A 26421-nucleotide genomic window follows, 5' to 3' on the forward strand; every position below is an offset into this window, starting at 1 on the left:
TTATTTGGATAATACAATAATAATAATAATAATAATAACACAATGTTTCATTCTGGTATTTTTGGGATGTTTGGGACAATGTAGAACATTTTAAGAAATAAGCTTATATGTTTCTCAAAACAACACAGACAACATATCAGAAGGTAAAAGTAAGATATATTGTTAACCATACAAATATTAGCTAATTTTCAATTTAAATTCAGTAACTTATGGGGAAAACAAAAAAAATGTAGGGCCCCATATATACACACCAGCAGTTCAAGTGAAAATGCATCATTTTTGTGCGTTTCTTTCATAAAGGTTTTGTGTTTGCACTGTAATGTTTTGAACGATATGACTTTCACGTAGGGCAACTAGTGGTTTGTTTTTGTAATGAAAGAACTCACAGAAAACAATATTCTATATACAATGGCATGTACGTGGACATTCATATGGAAAGAGACTCTCAACTCTAAAAGTACCAAGTCCCAGGAGAATATGGACTTGGAGTCATGACTCTCTGGAGGCAAACATTGTTTTGTATTGTCCATCTACTCGTGCATGCGCAGAAGAGCTGTTTACATTGCGTTTCGAAAAAGTTGCATTTCCCGCTGTTTTCACTGAGCCAGAGAGTTTTCGAAAAGTTCCACATTGGGTGCCGTTCTCAGTTGCTCCAAAGCCCAGGCACCCAACGAACGTTTTCCATTTTCTCTTGAAAACATTGTTGAGACGGTCCTTCAATCACAAAACAAGCATTTCAGAAAAGCAGAGTCACTCAAAAAGTATTGTCGGCATTTTTTTATTTGCTTATTTTTTTTGACATATTGTATTCAATACATGATGGCATTCTCATTCGCCACGTGGGAAAACGCTGAGGTGGCTTTATTTGCGACATCCAGAATCCGGCAGTGAAGAAACAAGTTCCTTCTCTCTTTTCTAAACGTAAAATCAAAATCATGTGAAAAAAGTGAGTCGCAAATGGGAATTGACAGTTTTATGGCCCCGCTTCAGTGTCTGTCCTCCTCCGACTCCTGCTCTAAGCAGATGTTCAGATCGTTGCCAATGCAGACCCAATAAGATCCAGCTGGGTTTTTTTTTCTGTAGATCAGTGGCGTTGCCTATTGATTGGGTCGTTTTTCCCTCAACGAGCTGATCCGTAAAATATACAAGGGAATAACTGAAGTTGACTATGAGAGAAACCGTGACTGAGATACTCTTGAAAGTGTGTTTGACAAGCAGAAATACTCACGTTTACACATCTCGGAAAAGAATTGATGCAAATTCACAATCACATAAAGTACCCGCTCTTCTTGATGAGTAATAATTAATACTTCCCATTTGTATCAACCGGGACTTATGTTCACTGAATATTTTCAATGAGATAATCCCATTGGTTTAAAAAAACAAAACAAAACAAAAAAAACACTGAAGGTAATTTCTATCCGCATGCCGCCTGCATTAAACTACAAACTGACAGCGCTGGAGCGTGTTGGCGATCAACGTGGGTCAGAGAAGGAGGCAGCTGCCCCACTTGTTCAGAGGAGGATTTTTGTCCCGGATTGAGACACCCCACTTTAAAAGTCTTGCCAACTGTTGATGAAATCCACAGGAGGGACTCTCCCCCAGGATTTGGAGTGTTGGAAGAAGTGCTGCTACTAGTCTGCATTGTTTCCGCCGAGCTTGGCTTCGTCACTCGCAACATTAAAAGCTCCACCAGATGCAAAATCTAATGGCAATCACTCTTGAGGTGTTTAATTGCACTCATTCCAAGTCCATTAGGATCAAAAGAAATTCCCAGCCGAGCCGTAGCAGGACCTCCTCAGAAGCGCAGCTGACACGTATAAAACTCAGCTTTTTTTTCCCCCCCCCCACATTCCTACAATCTTGAAAGTAGCTTTCTTGCCTTTTATTTAAAAGTTCTAGATTCTGTCCACCTAATCGGTCGTAGTTAAGGGTTAGCAACACTGCTTTAGGGGGGGGGGGGGGGATCCACCATCATGACGGATGACGCAAAAATCTAGCACAACCTCTGATGTTAAAGTGTTGACTTTCCAGCCATTCCAGCCCTCGTTGGCCCTGAAGGAGATCTGGGAGAGAAGAATGCAATGTGCTTTTGTGCCGTAAGAATGACAAGCATTTCTCCCATTGTGAGATTCTCTGTGTGTGTGAGTTTGCAGCTCAGATAAACCAACAAGTGTCAAGGCCTCTGCTTTCTAGATCCAGAATTGTTATGAGCTAGTATTCGCGATTAAACTTGCAAACATTTGCAAGAATTTTTATTTTTTTTTATGCATAGATGTGATATTTTGTTGCAAAACAAACACACTCTCGGCCTTAGAGGCTTATAATTCTCCTTTATGGGAGAAAGAAGTTTTTCCTCTGCATAAATGCCTACGAGACTTTGACATCAACTCCATAAAACTTTTGACTCCACTTCATGCAGAAAGTCGTAGAAAAACAGATGAGGCTTTACTTGCATGTACTCCACATTTCAAATCTCCCCACAACCACACATACATCTTTGCCCAGAAACAAGCCTCTCCATAAACTCCCCCCCCCCCCCCCCCCCCCCCCCCCTTTTTTTTTTTTTTTTTAAATCCCAGAACTATATCTGGTTTGATTTGCAAATGTACTCCAGATTTTTACATCCTGTTGAAAGGTTCATGTCTGGTACAACTTGAGGGCAGATGGCTGAGAGTGAAAACATTATCTTCGGGCACTCTTTAATATGTTGCAGAATTCATTGCTGAATCAATGACTGCAAGCTGTCCAGTCCCCGAGGCAGCGGAGCAACACAAAACCGTGACATTTCGGCCACAGTGCTTCGCAGCTGGTGCGAAGTTCTCCTCCTGAAAGGCTGTTTCCAGTCCCTGCCAAACCTGTCCGGACCACATCACTCTGAAAGACTCCGTCTTTGTACAGATGGTAGAAATCTACTCTGGTTTTACCCTTTCCCTCGGAATATGGTTTCAAAGATGTCCTCAAAATGTAGGCTTTAGGAAATGTATAGATCTGGCTTATGATACGTTTGGAAACTGAACTTGTCTGGGCACGCTCCGTATTTGTCAGTTGAGCAAATCTTGACTTGAGTCCTGTTTACACAACAAAGATTTCAGTGAAAAATACATCGTTTTTATGGTGCTGATGTCTTTTTACACAGAAATGGTAGAAATTCTGAAAATGAGCATGCAAGATAGCATGCCAGGCCACAAGTTGGCACTGATGGTTGTTTTATTAGTTTTTTTTAGAATGAAACCACTCTCACATGCACGCAGAGAACAATGATATAAACATTAACGATGGCGTATGCATGAGCGTTCATATAGATAGATGTTGACATTGGATTGCTGTTACAGATGACTCATAACTATTAAAATACCAAGTCCAAGGAGAACAATGACTGGGAGGCCGCCATTGTTGTATTACTACATCTGTGGTGCGCAGCCGCCGTGTTTCAGAAAAGCGTTGCCCCGTTTCCGTGGAGACGGAGTTAAGACGTTTTCAAAAAGCTTTGAAGTGGCTCCAAACACCTCGGTCTCGTTAAAGGACACCCAAAACAAAGCCTTTTTCCGTTTTTCATGTGAACATGTCGTGTAAATGTAAATTAAGGATCACAGCCCTTAAGTAAAGGACAGCACATATAAGTGACGATGAGCAGATTGAGATCAGCGGCTCTGCATATGGCCTACCTGTTGTTATGTGTTTTACCGCCGTAAACAAGCCGCGGCGGTTATTCAAAAGCCTTAACGTGGCAAATGTCCCATATGTTTACATAAAAATGCTAATATTTACCTCATATGATAATGTTGTACAATACAGTTCGAGGTTACCCCGCACACATGCATTATACGATTTACTTTTGCAAACACACCCAATATATTATGAAGTCACTAACTTAATTAACACTCACACAGACACAAGCAGGGTGCAGAGTTCGTCTGGGCTTCCTACAGTTACTAATTCCATAGGCACACACACGCTCACACGCGGCCATACACACACATACACATGGGCTAAGTGAATTAACAAACACAAACATGATGCCTGCTGGTGGGTCATGAATATATTAGCATAAATACTGACCAGACGTATTATTATTTATCAAATTAGTGCCTGCAGAAGCTCAAATGCACACGCGCGCGCGCGCACACACAAATGGCACACAGAGAAATTAGGTCAACGGCCTTGAATTGAAAGGAGTTAAACCTTATTATGTCTGATTAATAACACAACTGTAGCACTGGATGTGTGTATGCGTGTGTGCACGTGTGTCCACTGCCTTGACTTCTTGACAGATGATATTAACCATTACCACCTCGATGACTTTTTAATAGGAACTCATTTCCATATGTAATCTCAGTGTGTGTGTGTGTGTGTGTGTGTGTGTGTGTGTGTGTGTGTGTGTGTGTGTGTGTGTGTGTGTGTGTGTGTGTGTGTGTGTGTGTGTGTGTGTGTGTGTGTGTGTGTGTGAGAGAGACGCCCTTAGCACTGTGCAGTTTCTGGGGTCTCTGAAGCATACAGAAATGAGATCTGCCCCTATAGCCTCCTTTGACTCCCCCCCCCCCACCCCCCCACTCTCTGTGTCTCAGGCTCCCTGTCCTCTAATCCACGCGCCCCATCAGCCGTTCGCCCTCCCCTCAGCCTCAACTCATGTGCTTTTAATAGCTTACAGTACAAGTTCATTATCTTGATAGAATGACATTGGGTCAGATCTCGAGACAGTTCCCATAATCTGCCTTTCGAGATAAAGTTTGCTAAAAACACATCTTTCCAACTTTATTTCTCATCAGCGCGTTTAAAGATCTGCTGCGTCAGTGCATTAGCAGGTGAGAATTGCAATTACAAGTTCAACTTTTAAATAATTTATCAAGGAACAATGCCATGCACTTGGAGCTGACAGCATCTGTAATGAGAGATTTATGCCCTGCAACCCTGCTGTAATACCCCCTCTGTGTAAATGTCGATGCGGTATTCTTACTGACAGTCTGATCACATCCCACACTGACAGACTTAGAAACCAGGGGAAGAGTTGCTCTTCTGTTTTTCCTTCTAAATCACACTGATCATCACATGTGCTGCCAGTCACAGTTTCTGATGGGATTTTTCTGATGTCTTTCCCTCAGATCTGAATGCAGACGTCACTTTAGACACCAACATTGGTGCTGTTCTTTTTCTTTTTTTCTTCTTGCAATCTGTATCATTAGCCTGGATGTGACATAGATAGTCGGTTCAGTTTCACTTCACTGCAAAGCTTTTATGTCCTCGAGTAGTAACAGGCTAAACAAATTCCATCTTGACTGGTGAAATAGTGCCTTAATCACCTTTAAAATTTGAACTTTAAAGTTTCTCTTTATTGTGGTGCAGCGTCTGTGTGATCAAAATGTCGATATTTTCACAAAACCAAATATTTACTGCTGAAAAATACTACAATCTCAACACAAAGCCAGCTATAATGATTTATTCTGATGCAAAAATACAGCGAAATGTCCAAAAGGACTGTTTTTTTGTATTATTCCTGTTCTTTCAAACTCACCCAGACAACATGACTTTGGGGCTGATGCTGGTTTACTTGCAATGATCTCAGGATGTCGGTTTTGTCTTGTGTCCGCTACTGTTAAGAATTTTGGTTTTTAAATGTTTATCTATTTCAAAAATTTGCTTATTGGTTTGGCGGGCCATATTGGAGCCTCTCGTGGGCCCACGGGCCTTACGTTTAACACCCCTGGCAGGCATACACCAAATTATTAGCTACATGTCGCACCTCAGAGCAACTCGTCTCTGGTATATTTGGTGATTTAATTAAAAAAAAATAAACTTGGTGCATTGAAGAGTTTTTTAACAAGTAATTCTGTTGAAAGTCAGCATGTTGGTGTGATTCTTGCTTGATTGTATTATGGATGGAAGGCGTTGGAAAGCATCTGCCTTTTTTAATATCTCTATATTGCATTAGCTAAACCTGGTTGGCTTTCAGTAGTGGAAATAAGCATTTCCATAGCATCCCGGGTGTATCCACAACTTGTCAAATGCCCAGTTATCAGCTCCACTTCCATTTTTCCTTGGTCATGCGTTGAGTTGAAATATCACTGGTGTTTTCCCACTATAGGCAGCTGAAGGTCTGATTTTAGTCCCCAAAGAATTCACTTATATGCAGCAGTCTGTCGACTTCAGAAGCTTCACAAGATGCTTTCTCTTTGATAACACGCACGCGCACACACACACACACGCACACGCACACGCACACACACACACACACACACACACACACACACACACACACACACACACACACACACACACACACACACACACACACACACGCACACACTTTGTGAGTGAGAACTAGATGAAAGAAGGGATATGACTTTCCACCCTAATACACCCTATATATTCATATACACACACACACACACACTTACACGTATAGCACATGCACAGAGTTACACTCACATGCACTGCGGTAGGAGACTTCTTGCCAATTACTTTTGATATATCCATACAATATGTCTGACCCATATATGTTACGGCATACGTTGCATGCGCATGCACACACACACAAACCCAAAAGCTTTGATGTATTCAGACATTCTGTGTCATGCGCAGGCGAGCGCAGAGGGTCACGCCTGTAGTTCACAAACTATGTGAAAGTAGGTTAAGGCGGATGCGTTGTTGTTTAAGGGATTGTGTAGGCTGTTCATTAAAGCATCCACACGTGTATATTCCCACACACACACACGCACCGTGCAGCTCGCGCACATCAGTGTGTGCATGCACACATGCATGTATTTAGTGTAAACATGCCAGAGAAAGGATATTTGCATGCACAAGTGTGTCTGTTGGGTTAATCCGTGATGATGATGCTACCTGCCAAGACACCCACGCACCACATCAACAGTTGTTGCTCTAAATTAAGCTGCTTAATTACTGCAATTAAACTCTGTGTGTGTGTGTTGTGTGTGCAGGAGTTGCACTGCGTTAATGTGTGTGGTGGGGATTGAAGGAGAGCTTGTGTCTATGTGCAAGTATCTAGTTGCTTGTTTGTGTGCAAGTGTTTATTAGTAAAGTTTATGGATTTCAGTGAGAGTTCTTAATTGCGAGCCTAAAAAAAGAAGTTGCTAGAAAATAAGTATCAAATGCATTATGGGAAGTGGTAACGTGATATTACATATGTTTGCTCGAATCATTCGGGGGCAGGGATTAGGGAGGGTGTAAACCAATTAAAGTAATAATTATACAGTATAGTTTTTGTACTGTTTGGGTGTTTAAATTAGTTTCCAGTAAAATGTGGGGGAGAAAAGGACTCTGTTAATGTTGGTGTGATACAGGCTGTGCCAAATGATTCGCTGCCATGTTGGTAAATTTACCACCGCTATTCCAACATATCCTGAAGTACAATGCAATATTGATGTCTCCCTCCTCTTCTTCCAACAAATCATATCTCCTCGTAGTTCAAGTGTTCACTTTTCACAAATCTCTTTCCTTCCAAATGTATCATTTAATTTCTCAAGTTGCTGTTGCTGACATCTGCCCCAGAATTATCATTATTATTATTTTTTATTTTTTTTGGTGCCGTGCAGTGGTGGGTGGGGAGGTTTGCTGTGGAGGCAGACAGCCAGAGGGAAGTGATGGGGGAGGATGGGGAGGGACTAATGTGATTGAAGGTCAGACAGGCCTTCCAGTCAGTAGCACTGTACAGAAGTGTTACATAGATATAGATGAGGTGCCTGCGTGGGCTTTTTCTATTTTTTTTTCTCTGATGAAGAACTGAGTCATTTCTTAAAGGAGGCTGTGGTTTAAATTGATGTAATGTGTATAAAGTATAGTACACATTATCAGTGTATAAGGCCAACTTCTACATCCCTTTAATAGTTAAAAAAAATATATATATATATTATTGTTTGACACATGTTCATGTTGAACAAATGCAGTGATAGCTCCAAGCAGCTGTGTGCGTTTTTCTCTCCATCTTGCATGGGAGAGAGGTTTGTGTTGACATCTGGGAAGTCGTGTTTCCCAGCTATGAAATTGATTTGAATTCATTTTAATAAAAAGTGTTTCAAAAAAGAAGAGGAAATAGGCTTGATCTGTTAAAGAGGCCAAAAAGTGTTGTGTTATTTGAGCATACGAATAGAGGTTATAAACCAACTTTATATGTATGGTGCCATCATTGATTCCACATCATGTATATGCATTTTGTCTTTCTCCATTTTTTTTCCTTCTCCGTGTGGATTTCTTCTCAGACTGGATGTTCTTTAGAGGGAACATATCGATCCCTGTACTGTCCATGTTGACCCTCCTCTCCCTTCGCGGGCACTGAATGCACTTTTTTTGCATACTTATTTACTGTCTAATTATCAGTATCCATGGGAACCAAGATAAGGAGAGAGTTGAGACTGGTCAGGCCGCGAGGGTAAAGAGTTCATAACTTACGGTTGATTCTTAAGACACTCGCACTGATTTCTCTAAATGTTTTATCTTTGCATTTTGTAGTTCTGCGGTTACACTTCGACGGGGCTTTTTTTTTTTTTTTTTTTTTTCCCTCATCCTGACTGGTAATGTCTAATTGACTGCAGATTATATGCACATGAAGATAATCCTATTAGGCTCCATTAAGTCCATATTTTCCATGACACAAAGCAACACATAGCTAAGCACGTTGTATACATTAAGCTAGCGTGATGCACAAGTGGGCGTGTATGTGCGAGTATTTAAATGTAGGCTATATCAGGACGTATATCCAGATTGTTAGCACTCAGGACTATCGCTAATCGATTAAGACGTCATGGAAAAATAACTGAGACGTTGCAAGACATTTCAAAGTCGTTGAGACACCAGGCATTCAATTCAGATCAACCTTGATGTCCCCCCCTCCCCGTTCTGCATCTCACAGACTCTTCCTCCATGTGCAAACTGTGGGACGTTTTACCGTGTGTTGACTTGTGTTATGGAAAGTAGGCTTTTTAATACAGTTTAATAGGATCATCTTTATGTGCATCTAATCTATAATCTGTTAAGCAGTGCAGCCCCTGGCAGCCAATCAAAATGTATATCATGTCAAACAGATTAAGATAAGTAGGGATGCCGAGCTTACATCTATATGGTTCGGATAGAAAGGGTCACTTATGTGCATTTTCTTCCACATACACAATCCATATACACACAGCACAGATTTGAGAAGGTTTATGAATTTGCCTCGATTGTATCTTACTATATCATTTTTTTCAGTAGATCAGTTCAAATGAAACGCTGTGCATTAAGGCAACTTTTGAGTTTCAAACTCCTATATCCCAAAAAGCCTGGCTTCCATTGTATGTATCTGCATGCATCTCAAATCTGTATCTGGTTACTCAAAGAAATGCAACATTAACATTTAAGAGGGCTTGTGATGGGTTGGGTTACAGCATTATCAGTAATATACAAAATATGCGACCGCTGTTACACAACCGTACTGAGGGGATCTCGGCGGGCAGAAACAGACGCAAGCGTGATGTAAAACTGCACCGTCATGTCGCTTTTTGTCTCATTTAGGATTTCTGACCCTTAAAACAATTATCCTTTTACTTCAGTTCGACAATCACCTGACTCAACCGGTTCCGTCACATTTGAATATAAACACTTTCATCCTTTATCTCCTTCAATTCTCCTTTTTGTCCAGAGGCAGCATGGAAACACGGGTCCAGAAGAAATCATACATGTAAACTGCATAATGATGCATACAGGGCTAACACACACATATACAGATGCAAGCGACACAGTGCTGCAACTTATGGAAATAACATTATTATTGATTAATGATTAACATGTAAAACACTGTTTTTTCCTGAAAGCTGTTGTCAAATAACATCGAGCCACACTTCCTGTCATACACAATGACACTATTAATAAAAGGAAAAATAATTCATGTTTGTTATAAACCTACACCAAAGTTTCTACTATTGTTTTGACTAAGATTAACTAGACTTCTCATTTTTTCCCCTCTTTATTATGCCTGGGGGGGGGGACAACATAAAGAATTTTGTTCTTTTTTCACAGTTTTCTTTATTATTAAGTCTAAAACTGTAAAGCGAACTTGTGATAAATTGGACCTGATGTGGACCTGAGAACTAAATTGATTGGTATGTTGATGTGGGAATATTCCGTTCTAACTGGGAAATAACAACGAAACTTCAAACTCCTATCAAACTCAAATTTTCCATTGTTAAAATTGCTAAATGTTGGAAATGTACGAAAAATGTTGATTAGAAGAAACTCGGTACTAAAACTTTCTATCAAACGAGAACAGTTTTTTCCTTATGATACCCTCTGTGACAAACCGTTGCAGTTCATGCTCCAGAAAATGTGTTACTTCCCATGTGTAAAAAAAAAGATCAACTTCACAAACCTTCATTTGTCCGTACGTTGGTTTATATTGGTGATGGTAGGTTGTTTTGTCATTAAGTTGCTGAATTTTGCCAAAGTTCATCACTTCCTAAATTGCCAGCTTTATAAACGAACTCTTCTCTGAATGATGAAGTCAAATAAAAACCTTCCTCTAAAAACTTAGTGATACGCACAGCAAACAGGTATCTGGCACAGAACGGGGCTGATGACGGTTTGATATGTTTGTGGCGTTTGTCAGTCACCCTTGTTGTTTTGCTTGGAAAAAGACGAATGGAACTTCAGCATACGTCCAACCGTTTCCTTTTTCTAGTGCCTCCCTCCCTGCCTATAACACTTTGTTCGCTGGCCTGTCTGCTTTGTCCAAATTAAGTGAATGTTAATAGCTTTTAGGAAAAGTATTCTGCTCCCCTCCCTTGTTTATGGCTGCTTTGACATCAAACTACATCATTGGGTGACATGGAAAAAGGCCTCAGGTTGAAAGGTTCCTAGTGAAAACATGCGCAGGTCACAGCCAAGTGGAAAGTTTGCTATTTCGATTTCATTTCACTCAGTTTTGCATTTTTAACGTCATGTTACTCAACAGCCATACTTATGGTCAGATGCCAGGGTCAGTCAGAGCCTTCTAGACTGTTAAACTTCACTCAGATGCTCAAGGACACTTTTCATCGTAATTAAAACCTGTTCGGATTCAACCTATTAAGCTGTTATGCGTCCCGTTTACAGGGTTTGTACTTGCTTTCAGTGCCTTTTGTTCTCACGGATGATATTGATTCCATATGGTTATCGTGATAATGTTTGCTGTATTCTATTAAACATGATCCACTTCAATATAATCACATATCTTTCACGAGACAATGTCTTTCTGTAATTTATTCATTTTCTTTTTCAAGTAATCTTGACAAGAATGAGGCATGATTTACCCTTGGACCACCATGAACCCTCTCTGCACTGCATTCAGGCCAAACCCGGAGGAAGCAGCTGTGCTGTTTAGATCATCGCCGATAGCGAAGGAGGAGTGAGCAGACATTTCCTGATGGCTACCTTCTCTGCATTTTCTGTCCAACAACAACAACACCATTGGCACACGGAACTCAAAAGCAGCTGAAAAGCAAGCCAAAAGGGCAAATTACTGGGCAGTGTATTGAGTTTGTCTGGAGATCTGTGTATGGCTGTGGCCTTGAGTGGTTTTAACCCCCCCCCCCACACACACACACACACACACACACACACACACACACACACAAAAGCATCACCCGGCTCAAAGCGCAAATTAACACAGGGATCACAAGAGCTATTTATTAGCAGACAATACACAGGTGGACTATCTTGGCACCATTTCTCGAGTGGAATCAAAGGAATGTTGTTTTGTAAGGAACCAGTTTGTTGTTTGTTTATGACCGTTTACTGCAGTCCTGGCCTTTGATTAACACACTGCCTGGTCAGTGTTATTCTGGGACAGGGCTGTAAACTTTAAAGTGATGCTGGTGTGTGCCCCAATTTAGGAAGATTTCGTGTTGAAAATGGCACCATGATTTATGATAAAATGCTGCAACCACAGCAGCCATATTAATGCTGTTAAACTTGCCCTTGCGTTCCTACACTGTAGTGGTGAGAGCAGATGTTGACGTCATCGTGTGAAGCTTGACCACTAAATCCTACAGCTAAGATTTAGAGTGCTTTACAGTAGATGTGTATTTGATACGCCTGGAAAAAAATGAAAGAAAACCCAAAAGAAAACAAAAACAAGCAGGACGTAGCGACTGCTTGGGGGTTTTAAAGTTGTTTTAGGCAGTGTTGAACACAATCTGACTTTTTACTGAAAATACATGAATGGATTATGAAACGATACAGGATTTCCTGAACTTTTTTTCGATGAGGCAAAATACATGAACTCTGAAGCAAATGAACAATCAGTCCTCAATTATTTTTACACAAAGTGTATGGTGGAAAGATGTTTTTTTTTTTTTTTTTGAGGGGAAATCATTAGTGCATCTTAATGTCTGTGATGATGAACTCTGGAAACTCTTTCATCATAATCTAGAAAATTGCACTGTCATCATTTATAATCTGTCCAGCCCATGTGGACATTTAAACGCACGCACGCACACATTCTTATCCAATTAGCCAAACATCTTCTTCGCTACCTGAATGACTGCATGCATCTTTCTATCTCTGCACTAATGCTAATGATGGCAGGTATTTGTGAGTGCGTGCGTGCAGGCGGGCGGGCGGGCGGGCGGGCGGGCGGGCGGTCGTGCGGGCGTGCGTGCGGGCGTTCTGTATGATGGCATCTATGAATGTGCAAATGCATTTTTCTGTGCCCGCGTGACATAATATGTCTTAACACATAGCTTAAGCAGACACTCAACCATTTCCAGACCTACAGCCAAATGACAGTTCGGTCATTAAGCTCCAGCTCTTGAGTGCTGCTCTAATTTAGCATGAAGCCAGTAGATCATCCCCTCTTGCTGCATGTGACCTTCACATTTCTGCAATGCATGTTTACGGGACGAGTTCTGGTTCTTCCAGAGCGATGGAGCCATTAGGCAATGACAAAAAGATACCCTTAAAGGTAATGAAATAATACCGGGCAGAAGCTGGTGCAATGGCAACTTAACTTACATCTTTAGCTTGAAAACTAGAACACATTTATTTTGAGTTGAAGGTACCATGGCGGAGGTAAAAAAAACAAAACAAAGAAGAAGAAAAATGTTATCTCTGGCTATGGCAGAAACAACATAAAAGGGGAGAAGAAATGGAATAAACCCGGCTTTACATTCATGTGGTGTGTGGAGATTTTGCTCCCGACTGAGAGAGGGGAAGAGTGTGTGAGGGGGGCTTTTAAACCTTCATCAGGTGCAACTGATTGGAGAGTTGATTGTTGATTGGACGTCCTGAAACGAGCGTCCAGAGCCGGCTGGCTCTCAGACATGATGGATGAATGTAGCAGGGAGGACAGTGGGGCAGTGTAGGGTGCTGCTCCTGGGGGATTTGGCTTCGAACTACACCAAACTCCCAAACCATTTTATGTTTTTGTGGGGTTTTTTCCCCCCCCGGTTTTGGCGACGCAAAGATTATCAGAAAGTAGCATGGGAGTTTTTAATTCAATTCACATCAGTAAAGCATGCAAAATTAATATTCCGTAAGCTTATAATAAACTGTGAAGGCAACCCAGTTAATATGACCACGAAAACATTGGTGTGAGTTAAATACTTCCGACAGGTTTGAGCCTATAGGTTTTGCATTCATTACCTACAGTGAGTGAGGTTATTATTCATCCAATTAATGAAATGTAAACGTGAGATTCCCTTAAGAGGAACACGAGCAATAGTCACAGTAAAGAACAGCCACTTGGGATCTGCTCAGGAAACACGAGGCCGTGTTTGTCTTTTTAAAGCATGTTGTGCTTAATAGTTTGAAAAGCTCTCACATCCGCTTACAAGGATTCTTAATGCCAGGCGAGTCGTAAAAGAAGCATGTCTTGTGTTTGTCTTCTTCCAGAGGGAGTGTGTGAGATCTGGTTGACCAGCGAGGACACCGGGGCCTACGGCAGAGATATCGGAACCGATCTGCCCACCTTATTGTGGAGACTCGTCGAGGAGATTCCTGAAGGGGCCATGCTGAGGCTTGGTATGACTAACCCACCGTATATCCTGGAACACCTGGAGGTATGAACATAGGACACGCGCAGTCATGTTTCCATCACGTACGACACGACTGACTTCCGAGAGACTCGTCATTAGTGAGACTTTCCTAACTCTAATGTTAACTCGTAAAATATAATGATTCTTTTTTTAACCGCACAACTGGGATCTGAGTCCCCCCCTTCAGTGTAGCTGTGTAAATAGAGTAATGTCCCCACAAGATGAGTACTAAAAGAACTAATGCTGATATGCTTCAGCTTTTCGCTCAAAAGTACCATCAATGGTAATTAAAAAAAAAAAAATCAGTGATAAATGAAACGAAAATACTTAAACACTCACAACTTTTTCTTTTTCTCCGTCCAGCCTTCCTCCCGGTTGTCTCTCAGTTCCTATTTGTGAACAAACAATATTGCTTTGCCTAGATTTAATAAACCAAATGCCTTTCTGGTTTGCTTACCAAGCAGTTTAGCTGCAGAACTCATTCTCCACTCATTAGTTCATTCTCTTCTTCCCCTAATGAGTCAATTAAGGGCCATTGTGTCCTCTTTAGCAACCTCATTTTATCAGTCATTATTGTCTTCCCTAATGGAACAATGGACATTGTTATCCCCTCTTTTTTTCTCTCGACCCCTCGTTCTCCCTTTGTGTGTCTGCAGGCCTGTGAGACACATTTTTTTAATCATTTGAATCTGTTTTTTTTCTTTCCCTCCACCAATTTAAGTCTGTGTTTTTAAGTTTATTGTTTCTCAAAGTGTGTCAAGTAACAGAATGTATTCTTAAAATGTCCAACCATAGACCGTTAAGCTTCAGCTTCAAGACAATTGACTGTGGAGAGTAGAGAAAGGGAGAGTTGAATGGCAGACGGGTGATTTGGATGCAGAGTAGCAGTCCATTGTCTAATTGTCTTCCATTGACCAAATTCTATGGATGTATAATGTATGAGGGCCCCACAATGCCACGATTAGTTAAAAAAATAAGCCTCACCAATGCAGATTTCCAGATGATAAAACGGCACACCGATTCTCAATTAAAAAAACAAGTTTATTTTTATACCAACACGAGCAAGCTCACATCACAGTGATCGGCTTATGTCCCTGCAAATCAGTCCTCAATAACTCAGTTATGGCTGTTATGGCAAATCTGCATGAATATTTCCCTTAGATTCTTCTTGATAGGGACCTGTTGGTCAATTTTCGGACACATTATTGTTACTGTGAAAATCTTTTAAATATTGCGTTAGAGAAGGTGATGAGGGATGGATTTTTACTCTGGGGTCCATCTTTCAGATCGCCAAGTTGGCTGAAAATGTTAGCCCGCCAAGCAAGCCGATATTTATCAGGAAAATTACCAGCAGAACGTCTCTACCTGGCCTCCGCAAGCAGACGGCAGTGCTGAGATTTAATAAAATATTATTTACCGACATGTTAGAGTTTGGAATAGTGAGCACCCCCCCCCCCCCCCCCCCCCCCCAAAAAAAAAATCAATCCATCCATCTTCCAGACTATTCCGTCTAACTTTGGGTCGTGGGGGTGCTTGAGCCAATCGCCCTAAAAATCGCTTTATATAATGCCAGGTCTTACCTTATGAGAGCATACGATTCATCTTCCGTAGACTAACTTTAAGTAAAGCTAATGTTCTTCCAGAATGGAGTAAAACTTCATTAGGCACAAATATGGTTTAGGTCTTGTGACATCCAATGACAGCCCTCTCATTCAGGCAGGTTGTCTTCCACAATGCTTTGATCTATTTGATCTTTTTGACATCTGAGTTGTTCTGACGTTTTACTTGTTCATCTTTACCCAAGTTTTCGTGGTGCCAATGTTGTGCTTTCTTTTGTTTAACAAAAAAAAACAAGTGTATTTGTAGAATTATGTTTGTGTTTCCTGGCGTGCGAACCCTGATGCATCGATCTTCCGGCGGCATCGTTACTTTTGCGCGCCCATTTTGACGACAGATGATCCATGAAGTGTTTTCGAGCGATGTGCACGGCCTTCATCACAAACCTTTAGTCCAGTGACGACTTAGATGTTGAGACCTCTCTTTGCTTCGGATAGAAAAGCCCGCTGACACTTTCACTTAGGTCTGAAGCCATTTTTCGCTGTACTTCTTATCGAGCAGTGTTGCGCTTGAAATGTGAGGTAGAGTGCCATCTCGATGTCAGCTTCAATGAAAGGTAAACCACTCAGGTACGCCGAGCCTTTTGTGAAAATTACATTGAACACACTGCTAAAATATAAGAGCTCACCACTGAAAGTAAATTTCGCATGAAGGCATCTAAAGAAAGTAACATATTGTTTCCAATTCCATATAGCTTGAACGGGCTGCATAGATGTGTAGGTGGTGATCAATCTCTCTCCACATCGAGAAAGTCCACAGATTGATTCTGGATTTGGGACCTTTCTTTGTTTAAGTTTGCATATTATCCAAATCTGTGCCTCAGTCTAAAAAAAGATGTATTTGAAGCGAATTCGTGGCTGTAAATTGCCCGTAGTTGTACAATTTGAGTGTGTTGGTTGTCTCTCTGACTTTGCTCTGTGATGGACTTGTGTACCCTGCCTCTGGATGTCGTCATCTGAAATCGCCTCCAGTCCAAGCGAGTTTAAATTAGATGAAGTGGGACAGGAGACGGATGAATGTTACAGTAACTCGACTTGTCCTAAACTCTTATAAAAACGACTTGAAATAAGTAGAGGACATAGATATTAATGGGGAATGGGAGGACATAGAGGGCAGAAGCAGGGGAATGGTAACCTAGAAAAACACTGAATTCTTTCCTTTTTTGGTTTCGAGAAAATCCTGAGAAGTTCAAAAACAGATACTTTGAATCAAACAATCAAGGATGATGGAGATCATAGATAAATGAAACGAGGGCAGATATTTAAAAAAAATAAAATGGATAAAAAACGGGGGATGAAGGCCTGGGGATAGAGATGAGGGGTAAGAAGGATTGAGAAAAGTGCTGTGGGAAGCAGCAATGGAGGTTGTAATTAACCAGGGGTTAATGGAGGTGGCTAATTGTCCCCCACATGTATAGGTAGGCTTTCTGCTTGGCTACATTACAATTAAAAAACCACCCTCCTAATGATAGGGAATAACAATTAACTGATAATTAGAAATATACTAGGAAGACACACTAGCGGTGGTCTGTGTGTGTATGTTAAAGAATCATTTCATATGGTAAGGGCCCTTTTATTGTTAACGTCAATGCACTGAATTGAATTATATCTTCTTTTTTTTTTTTTAGCTTTAATTCCTCAGTCAATTAACCTACATAAGGAAAGATAAGACGGCTCCTCTTTAAGTTATTGTCTTTTGTTGCTCCTGTCCCCTATTTACCCTTCCTCTCCTCCCCTCCTCTCCCCTGCTTCACTGCCGCCCTCGTTTCACCCCGCCCCATTTCGTCTTTCTCGTCTTCCTCATAACATTTCCCCTCACTGAAAATCGACCTGAAATGTGAAACACGTTTTTTTTTCGGGATGCGATGAAAGTTTTGCTGTACTTTCCTTGATGTTTTCACAAGGATTTTTCCCTTTTGGCTGCTCCCCTCCACGGTGATCTGTTTGGCTTGGCAGAAGTTTAACACCAGATACCCTTGATGATTTAATCATTGAAAGGATTTGAACCCTATCCTCTCCAGGCCATCACTGCCCCATCCTTGATACTCTGTTGCTCTTCCATTGTTACTTTCCCCCTCTTTTATCATTATTTTTTGCTTTCCTCTTTCTTCTTTTGTAAGTCATCATATTATTCTCATCTTTCTTGGAATTTTCATCTTTCCCTTCTAATTACCCTTGTTACATCTTTTTTTATCCAGTTCTCACGACAATGGTAATCAAAATGGTAATCACAGCAATCGGATGATGATGATGATGATGATGATGATGATGAAGGCCAACAATCTCTGAGGTATATTTATCCATCATCTTAAGTAAAGGCCAGATGATATCCTGCCGTCCCTCCCTTTGAAGAACACCGGCACTTATATAACGGCATCGTACTGAATGGCCGTGATTGAAGCTGAAAAGGCCAAGTAACTTCTCCACTACCCCGTTAAAGATCACCCTCTCTCACACACACTCACAGATCAACACTTTGCCTCTGTCTCATTCCTGTCACACGAGAGCACACAATTTCTTTCCGTGTGCGGCCGTTTTTTTTTTTTTTCCCCTGACAGATGTAGACAGCCTCATAGCACCATTTGCTGATTGGAGCAGTTATAGGCCCAATCGCCTCTCACGGGCCACTTCTCCCTGACATTTTAGTTGATTGCATTGTGCTGTCAGTGGTTCCTTTCTGAGTAGCCGCACGTGAAAATGTCTTTAACAATGCTACTTTTTGTTTTTCATTTGACCGTAGTTTTTTGTCTTCGAGCTATATATATTTTTTCCCTCTGCTCAGCTTTCCCGCAGCCCCGTCCATCTACAGAGTGAAGCTGTACTTGATCATATAGGGTTCGCCTTTGTGCGTACGGATAAATGCGTGTGCCCGACTCAGCTGTGTGATTGAATCTATCATGCTAGGAGAAACAAGAAATGAGGTGTGAAAGTAGCCTCCATGTATGTAGCTCTCAGACTAAAGATGGATGAAACAAGGATTGTGGGTTCAACGTCCTCCTCAGAGCTCGTTTCACTCAGACTGAGAACCGTCACCTGTGCCATTCTGTGAAACAGTCATTACTGCTACTGCGACTAATGCCCGCCACACACTGTGCCATTTTAACAATCTTATAAGTTCACAGCTAACCGCACCGTATGACATGAATCTAATAACCTTTGGAGAGACATGAAGTTTGCTGTGGGCAGATTGCACAATGGAAGCTGAATCGCAGCCTACCATGTACGTGAGTCGACGTGATATCGCAAGACTAAAACATAAGCTGGCACCATCCAATCGTGAAGAAGAAACTAACGAAACACGAACAGAACCCTTGCCCTTGTGGCATTTATGTGTTTGGAGAGTAATCCAAGGGCACGTTCACATTCCCCCGTTTGATGCGGACCAGAGTTCTCTTGAGGGACTTTCTGGGAAAGTCCGCTTTGTTTGGGGGAATGTGAATGCACCCCAAACTCGGTTCCAGATTTTTCAAGCGGAATCTGGTCCCCTTCAAAACACCGGCCTCGGTCCTCTTTGAAACAGACTTTCGAGTGGGCGGGGTGAGGGTTGAAGGGACATGACGTAGAGCGCAATGCATTTTGGGTGCGCAGATCTGAAAAAGATGCGGAGAAAAAAGCTGGGGTCCTGCAACATTTGCGTTCTCCTGGAAAATGGGTCGTGTACAGACGTGGAGTAGCGAGGAAGTGGTTCCTTTACAAGCGATCTTTCTACCAGGTGGGGTGAGAGGATGGGGGAGGACGTGACATGCGCAATGCATTCAATAACTGTCAGATTGCCTTGAAAATGTATATCCTAAAAAAATGATTTATATGATGATACAAACTAATTAATTATCTGCAGCATAACTGAATAAATTCCTATATTTTAATGCCACAGTTTCAAAAAGATTGACACAAAAAGGAATCAAGATATTTTGTCTGTTTTTTTACATGTGTAAGCAATAGTTTGATATGTTTATTGGTTTTACCTTCAATTATTTCCATTTCTCTTGTTTTTACTTCTGCCATTTTGTAGTTACTTTTTTTTTTATTTATTTGTGCTAAAAGCATTGATTTAGATCTTATTAACATGGAAACAGGTTGGAAACAACATGTCACACTCTGAGATTAAAATGTTACTATTTGAGGAGAAGTATCTTGTATATCTTTTACAAGGCAGCATTTTAACATCAAAATATTGTGAGGTTTACCATAATATAACATCAACACTCTTTGCAATGCTGTGACATGAGGAGGCCAGTTGATGAAGCTCTATGAGAAGATACTTAATTGTTTCTTATCTAATCAGGATCTGGTGTCAATGGCTCAGTAGTGCACCAGAGTTTAGCTTACAAAAATAGTTTAGTGTTGTTTACTGCTGTTTCAGAAACATGACACAAAGTTAAGTCTGAACATGTTTAAATTACTCACATCTCCAGCCAATTCCATTTTTCTGCAATAAGCTGGACCTGTAAATAATGCAGAAGCCACTTTTTCTACCTTCCTTTTCGCAGGAGCACACTCCATTTTTGTTTTATCTTTAATTTTCACAAAAACATTACAGCGAAGCCAAACAGTGGAGACACGTCCCCCTCCATACAAAGACACAATATGCCTTAAAGATAAAAGCAATAGGGCAGATCTCAGATCGGGTGGAGGGGATAGAACTCCATGTTGACAACCACTGAGTTAAAGGATGTCCTAATCATTCTTTTAATCCCTAATAATGAAGCTGTTGCACAAAATGTGCTTATTGCTGTGGCTCATCGGCGCGCGCACACACACACACACACACACACACACACACACACACACACACACACACACACACACACACCTTGCTTTTGTTCACACTTTTTTATTAACTTCCATTCATTTCCTGCATACTAATGACTAAACTCGCCCTAACAACTAGCAACCTTAACTTTAATCCAACCCAGAGGTGGGTGAAACCATAGTCCTGTGATGAAAGGTCTGCCTCTTTTAAAAATGCCTTTCCTCCCCAACTCTGCTGGATTAAATGAATGTGTCATCATGAAGCACTGAAGACCTGATAATGAGCCGCCCGTTGCAAGGTGGCGTGTCGGAGCAGGGGACTCAACCCAGCCATGCATTACCAACAGTGCCCACCTCTGAGCTACCAAAAAAAAACATGTCTTTTCCTTGGAATTTATTGATTTCCTGTGTGGGGGGCCTCAATTGTTGTCCCCACAGTGACACAAGTAAACAAGGGTCAGTGTGCAATCAGGGTGATGTCTCCAGCAGAGGAAAAGACTGACACACACACACATACACACCCCCATCTCTTACCTGCTCAAGCGGTGTGTATTTGTATGGGTACCCACACTCTCTCAAACCATTTTCATTTTAATGAAGCCTTTGGGAGCGTCTTCACATTAGAGGCCTAATGTAGCGCTGTGTGAGGGACCGAGCACCGAGCGAATGCTCACATTCAAACCATTCTGATGCGCCTCTAAATCCTCGCTCCTGACGTATTGCAATGCATTACAGTTTGCTGAATTATTGCAGCGGAGTGTGTTTTCAAGATATGGAGATTTAAATTTTCACTTGAAATGGTGCATTTCGACATCAATCATTCTTGTTGCCTTTTACTGTTAATGCTTTTTTTTTTTTTTCAAGGTGTAAGAATAAAATACAAAAGCAAAAATAATGACTGCGATTTGAATTGTGAAACCCGTATTTATTCACAATTCTTTACTCATGTGTAGATTTGTTGGATTTTGTGCTTGACTTCTCCTGTTGTCAGCGAACAAACTTGTCACGCACACTCTCAATATTACACGTAAACAACGTGACAAAATACTCACAAATGTGATATCACTGTCATGGTTTATGCAGCTCGCCGCCACATGAGCCACACACACACACACGCACCACAATACAGTGTGACATTCAAATACTAGACCTTTGCCTAATTTCCCTTTTAGAGTGCAATACATAGAATTCAGTTCCACTGTGTGTGTGGTGCTGCAGGCTCGGTTTAGCCTCCAGGGAAAATCAAGTGCAGCCTGGAGTGTTTGAAATGTTTAATACCACAGGGATCCCAGTTTTCTCTGTCTGCTGTTGAATGTAGTTCCCACCGACTGTTGGCGTGTGTGCGTGCGTGCCTTTCTATCATGGGGATGGCTTGTAGAATGGTTTTCTCGGCAGACTCCCCCGGGTGAGCCCTGTTAATGTGTGTGGGTTTGTGGATATGTCTGGGTTTCTGCGCTGATGCAGTTCCGTGCGGTTTCAGTGCAATCGCCAATGTGATGTTGTTACACGCCATACAGGAACGTAATACCAAGACCCCACGTCCAATTAGTGACCAGGTGCCACTTAAACCATTAGTGTGGGAACTTTGGATTCAGCTTGTTCAAATTGCTGTGTGGCCGTTGATCGATTTGAACATCTGCACTTTATCTCCCAATTTTCACTTTAAGATTGAACAAATGGTAATAAAAAAAAAAAAACTGTTCTCTCACATTTACTTTTAACTTTTTTTTTTTATTTTGTTTTTGATGTTCAGCTCCTCCACATCAAGGCTGTTCTTACAGGAAATTACCAGTTTTGGTGTGCAGGTGATTTTAAGTGGACTTCAAGTAGACGTTTTCTTTTCTTCTTCTGTCTTCGTCCCAGTCTTCACAGAAATGTTGGTGAATTTCTGTGCCCCCCCCCCCCCCCAAAAAAAGAGCTTGGTTTTACAAAATATCTTCCTTCATAGTCTAAAAAAATGTTCTGTGCGAGTCTTAAGGTATCCCTGTTATGTATTTTTTTTAACTTCAGCTTCTCTCTTTAGTACTATCAAGTCTTAATTGCCACAGACGTAATTATTTCTTCCTGAACAGAGATTCTATTTTTTTGTTGCTATTGACAGGTTAATGATATAAATAGAAATCGTAGTTTATGTGTAAGTTAGTTATTCTTGACAAATTCCAGGTTTCATTATAGTTTTGATAGAGTTGTTTAAGATTTATGGGAAAGTCGTGGAAGACAACAAGGATGTATGACATTTTGCAGGCCGTGCAGATTCATTTAGTCCATTTAACTGTTCATACCCGTCCATACTGCAATACTCCTTTGCATAGAAGCACAATCCATTCGTTTGATGCCAGATCTGTGACTTTCGAGAGAAGCCAGAGTACACCCAGGACAGGTCACCATTCCATTACAGGACTAGCACAGAGACAAACAACTACAGATAATTTAGAGGCACCAATGCATGTTTCTGGACTGTTGGGGAAAAAAAACAATGTACATAGAGAAAACGCGAACACACAAATGTTGCTTGATAAAATGTAAGTTAAAAACTGCATAATCCTCATAACCCCGGATGTATTTCTGATGTCGGAAGTAAACACCATGTCCTTCCAAGACCTATATTTTGCTTATTTTGAATTAGATGACAGAAGCACATCTCCAAATAGTTGGAACGAAGGAACAAAATGCTGAATAGGTAATTGGTAAAGGAGGCTGGAGATGCTTTTTGCGCTGAAATCAGTGTAATGGTAAAATCTCGCTGAAATGAGGGGCCAATTTAGAACTGGATTATATAAGCAACATTACAAAAAAAAATGGAAGTGAAGAATCACTTTTCCTCTCTCCTTAAAGAAAATAGGAGGGAGCCAACTGATAAAAAAATAAGGAGCACAAAAACAGCACAAAGCAACAAAATACTCCACATGGTTTACAAGACTAAGCCTATAAGTAGAAGGTGGTGTGAAAGGGTGAAGTTACTACGGCGGATTGCAACCAAATCATCTTTCATCTCCTTGCTTCACTTTTCCCATGTATGTTCTTTTCGTAGCTATCTGATCCAAAGGGGGGAGATATCAGATCCTTTGCACTAATCCAGTTAATATAGATTCTTTCTGGTTTATGTTTGTCTTTTTTTCTTTCTTTTTTTTTTTTTTTCCAAGAGTTGTTCAGCCAGAGATGAAAAGATTGTGTGTCTGCTTGTGAAAATGAGACATAAGACCTGCTGTGGAGAAACAAAAAAAAAAGAGCACAGAGACCATAAACAATTATTGTACGGCTTTATGAGCCATCAGAGCTCATTAAGATAAATAAAAAAACATTCAAAACCTCACGGTTTATTTAGGCCTGCCGTACTTTTCTTTGAGCCGGATGGTTCATCCTTCTGGGAGCGAAAGCATTAAAGCAGAGCTGCAATTCTTTGCCACGGGGCACTGCTGAGAGATATCTCGCTTCTCACAGCATCATTTTCACTTTAGACTCAATAAACTGTCAGGAGCAGTGAAACATCGAGAAAAAAAAAAAAAAAAAAAAAGCCTCTCCCCCTTCTCCACGGGGATTCGTAACGAGAGATCCATATCAGTGTACTGTATAATCACCGGACGAAGCGACGCAGTCTGTTAGACAGAAGCGCTCACATGATAAATGGCTTGTGTGAATGAAAAGTCCTCCCCTTATAGATTAATCCCCAGCTGTAATCAGGTGCCCCGCTACTCAAACCAGCATGCCATCTGCTAAGACCCCATTCACCCTTACGACACACATCCAGGCACACGCACGCGCTGTCTGCGATCTTGATTGTGGTCGTTTGGGACTCGTCGTTGTCAGCGCATCTAATGAGACTTGAGTAACGTATTACTATACATAATGCAAAGCGCCGCAGCAGGGAGCACAGAAATGCATCTATCAGTTCTGAGCCGAGCAATTTTATTTACATGACACATTTCATCGCGAGTGAACTCATTAAAATGCACACAGCAACAAGTAACATGCAGAGAGGCTTATATATGCTGCAGCAAATCCAGCTTGCTTACGCTGAACTCTGAGGACCCTCAAGGTTCGACTGTCAGCGGGGCTCGCTGTGCTCGCTGCAGTTGCATCAGTTGGAGAAACATGCGAATGGAATGCCGATGGCCGCCATTGTCAGGGACCCGGCGGGGAGGAGTGGAAGGGCGAGCGTCGTAGAGTGTCGGCACGACGGCTCTCGCTCCTTCAGCTAAACTAAACTCATAATCCTGAGAAGAAAAAAAAGGGGGGGGCTTTCATGGTCAAGTCATTAACTCGGTCAGAAAAAGGACTATATTCAAAATGATAAAAGTCGTTTTTTTTCCCTTACCTGCACACGAGCATCCAGACCTTACAGGTCAGTTCTTTGTCCTTTTAATGACAAGTGCTAAATTCATAACTGAACCTGCAACTTGAGGATTCATATACAACTAAGTGTTTGGTTGCACTTTTGAAAAGAAAATCAATGTTTTCACAAGTATCTTCTTTTTTCCGAACGCATTCTCAGTATTTGAAGTCTATTTCATGAGTCTTGCACACAGGCTCGTGTTGTTCCTCGTTATCTCGACATGGAGCGCTCCCTTTACATTTTTTTGTTTATACGTTGAAATTCCCTCTTTCGTGGTTCTATGGTTGCAGCTTTCAAAACTCCTCCGCGCCTGACATCGAAACTACATTCGACCAAACAGCTAAGCTGTAAAAGGAAGAGTGTTCACCTCTCGCAACACTTTAAAATACACATACATTTCCATGTTCCTGTGCATGTTTTTTCCTCTCACACCCCCTCTCTGTCACACACGCGCACGCAGCAGCCTGATTTCTGTCACCAATCAAGCTCCATTTTCCAACCAAATTAATTCTTTCTAATTTGGAGCTTCCAGCGGTCAACCCCCCGCGGTGCTGCAACCGAGCTGTGTCTGTGTGTGCGCTCGCGCGCGCATACGAACCAAAGAGGGAACATGCTACAATAGATCTTAATTGAGAAGACGGACTGCAATCAGCACATTCTTGTAGGAAATCATTAAATCATTTTTTTTTTTTTCTCCCTCCCCTCTCTTTTTCCTTTCCTCCTCCTTGTGGTGATTAGCGTAGCGATGATAGCATTCTGATTATGTCCGTCAAGAGAAATCTGACATCTGCAGTCTCTCCAGTTCTTTCACAGACGGAATTAAAGTGAGAATGAAGCGAGTGCGGGTGGAGCAAAACAAAACTTGCCAAATCCTCTAATTAATTGGGGTCCCTTTAAAACGCGGCGCTCTTGGTAAAAAAAAAGTGTAAGAGCCGGGGAAACAAAGGAGACGACGAGCGGACCTGTGATGTCAGCTTCTGTGGAGGAAATTCACTCAGGCTGAACCGTATCCGGAGACCGCTCAAATCAGACGTCGCTTCACTGTCTCAAAACTTTAAATTTCCTATTATAATGATACAGTTCATACAATTTATAATATGTATTTGAGCCTAGTGGAGCGTTGCCTTGATTTAAGCCGCAGAGCATCTTTCATTAATTACAATCAAAGTGAAGCATCTTGAAGTGTAGACAGGCTCTTATGTCTGCCAAGTCCTTTAATATAAGAAGTGTATGCAAACAACAAGGATAGAAGAATTTTGCTGCTTGGGGGGAAAAAAGAAAAAGAAAAGATCTGTTTATGAGTTGTTTTTCATTTGCAATCACATTTTCCTTTAGCTTTATTATAACGGAACACAAATTCAATATCAGCTTCCCATGTTATCGAAGCTGCAGGACTCACTGTACCTAAAGTGTTTGTGTAAATCTTTCAAAGGAAACTGAAGGTACCCAGAGTCCTGAAATCCTTAGCGATTTAATTATAGACATAATATGTTTTTCTTTTTTCCCTCTCACCATTTTGATCTGAAATGGGGACCCGCATGCTTCGGTAAAAGCTCTTGACTCTTCAGACATAAAGGATCCCTACTGGAGCAGCCTTGAGTCTTTGGCCCCGAGATGTAGTGTGTGCACACGATGAATTCTCCGAGCTGCTTTTCTTTTACTCTCCCAATATGAAAAGAAGGAATGGAAAAATAAGAGGCCGCGCATTGTGAAAGGTCTG

General features: G+C 41.3%; 1 protein-coding gene across 1 annotated transcript in view; it reads left to right on the forward strand.

Moving 5' to 3' along the window:
* cdkal1 (CDK5 regulatory subunit associated protein 1-like 1) overlaps window positions 1-26421 on the forward strand; it is a 259787-nt gene that overhangs the window by 133493 nt on the left and 99873 nt on the right. The window contains exon 9 of the mRNA XM_080470764.1: window positions 13858-14024. Coding sequence (XP_080326890.1) covers window positions 13858-14024 — 167 coding nt within the window. The remainder of the gene's footprint in view (window positions 1-13857; window positions 14025-26421) is intronic.

The sequence above is a fragment of the Lipophrys pholis genome (genome assembly GCF_963383615.2).
Source record: "Lipophrys pholis genome assembly, chromosome: 9".
In the NCBI taxonomy this organism is placed as follows: Eukaryota; Metazoa; Chordata; class Actinopteri; order Blenniiformes; family Blenniidae; genus Lipophrys; species Lipophrys pholis.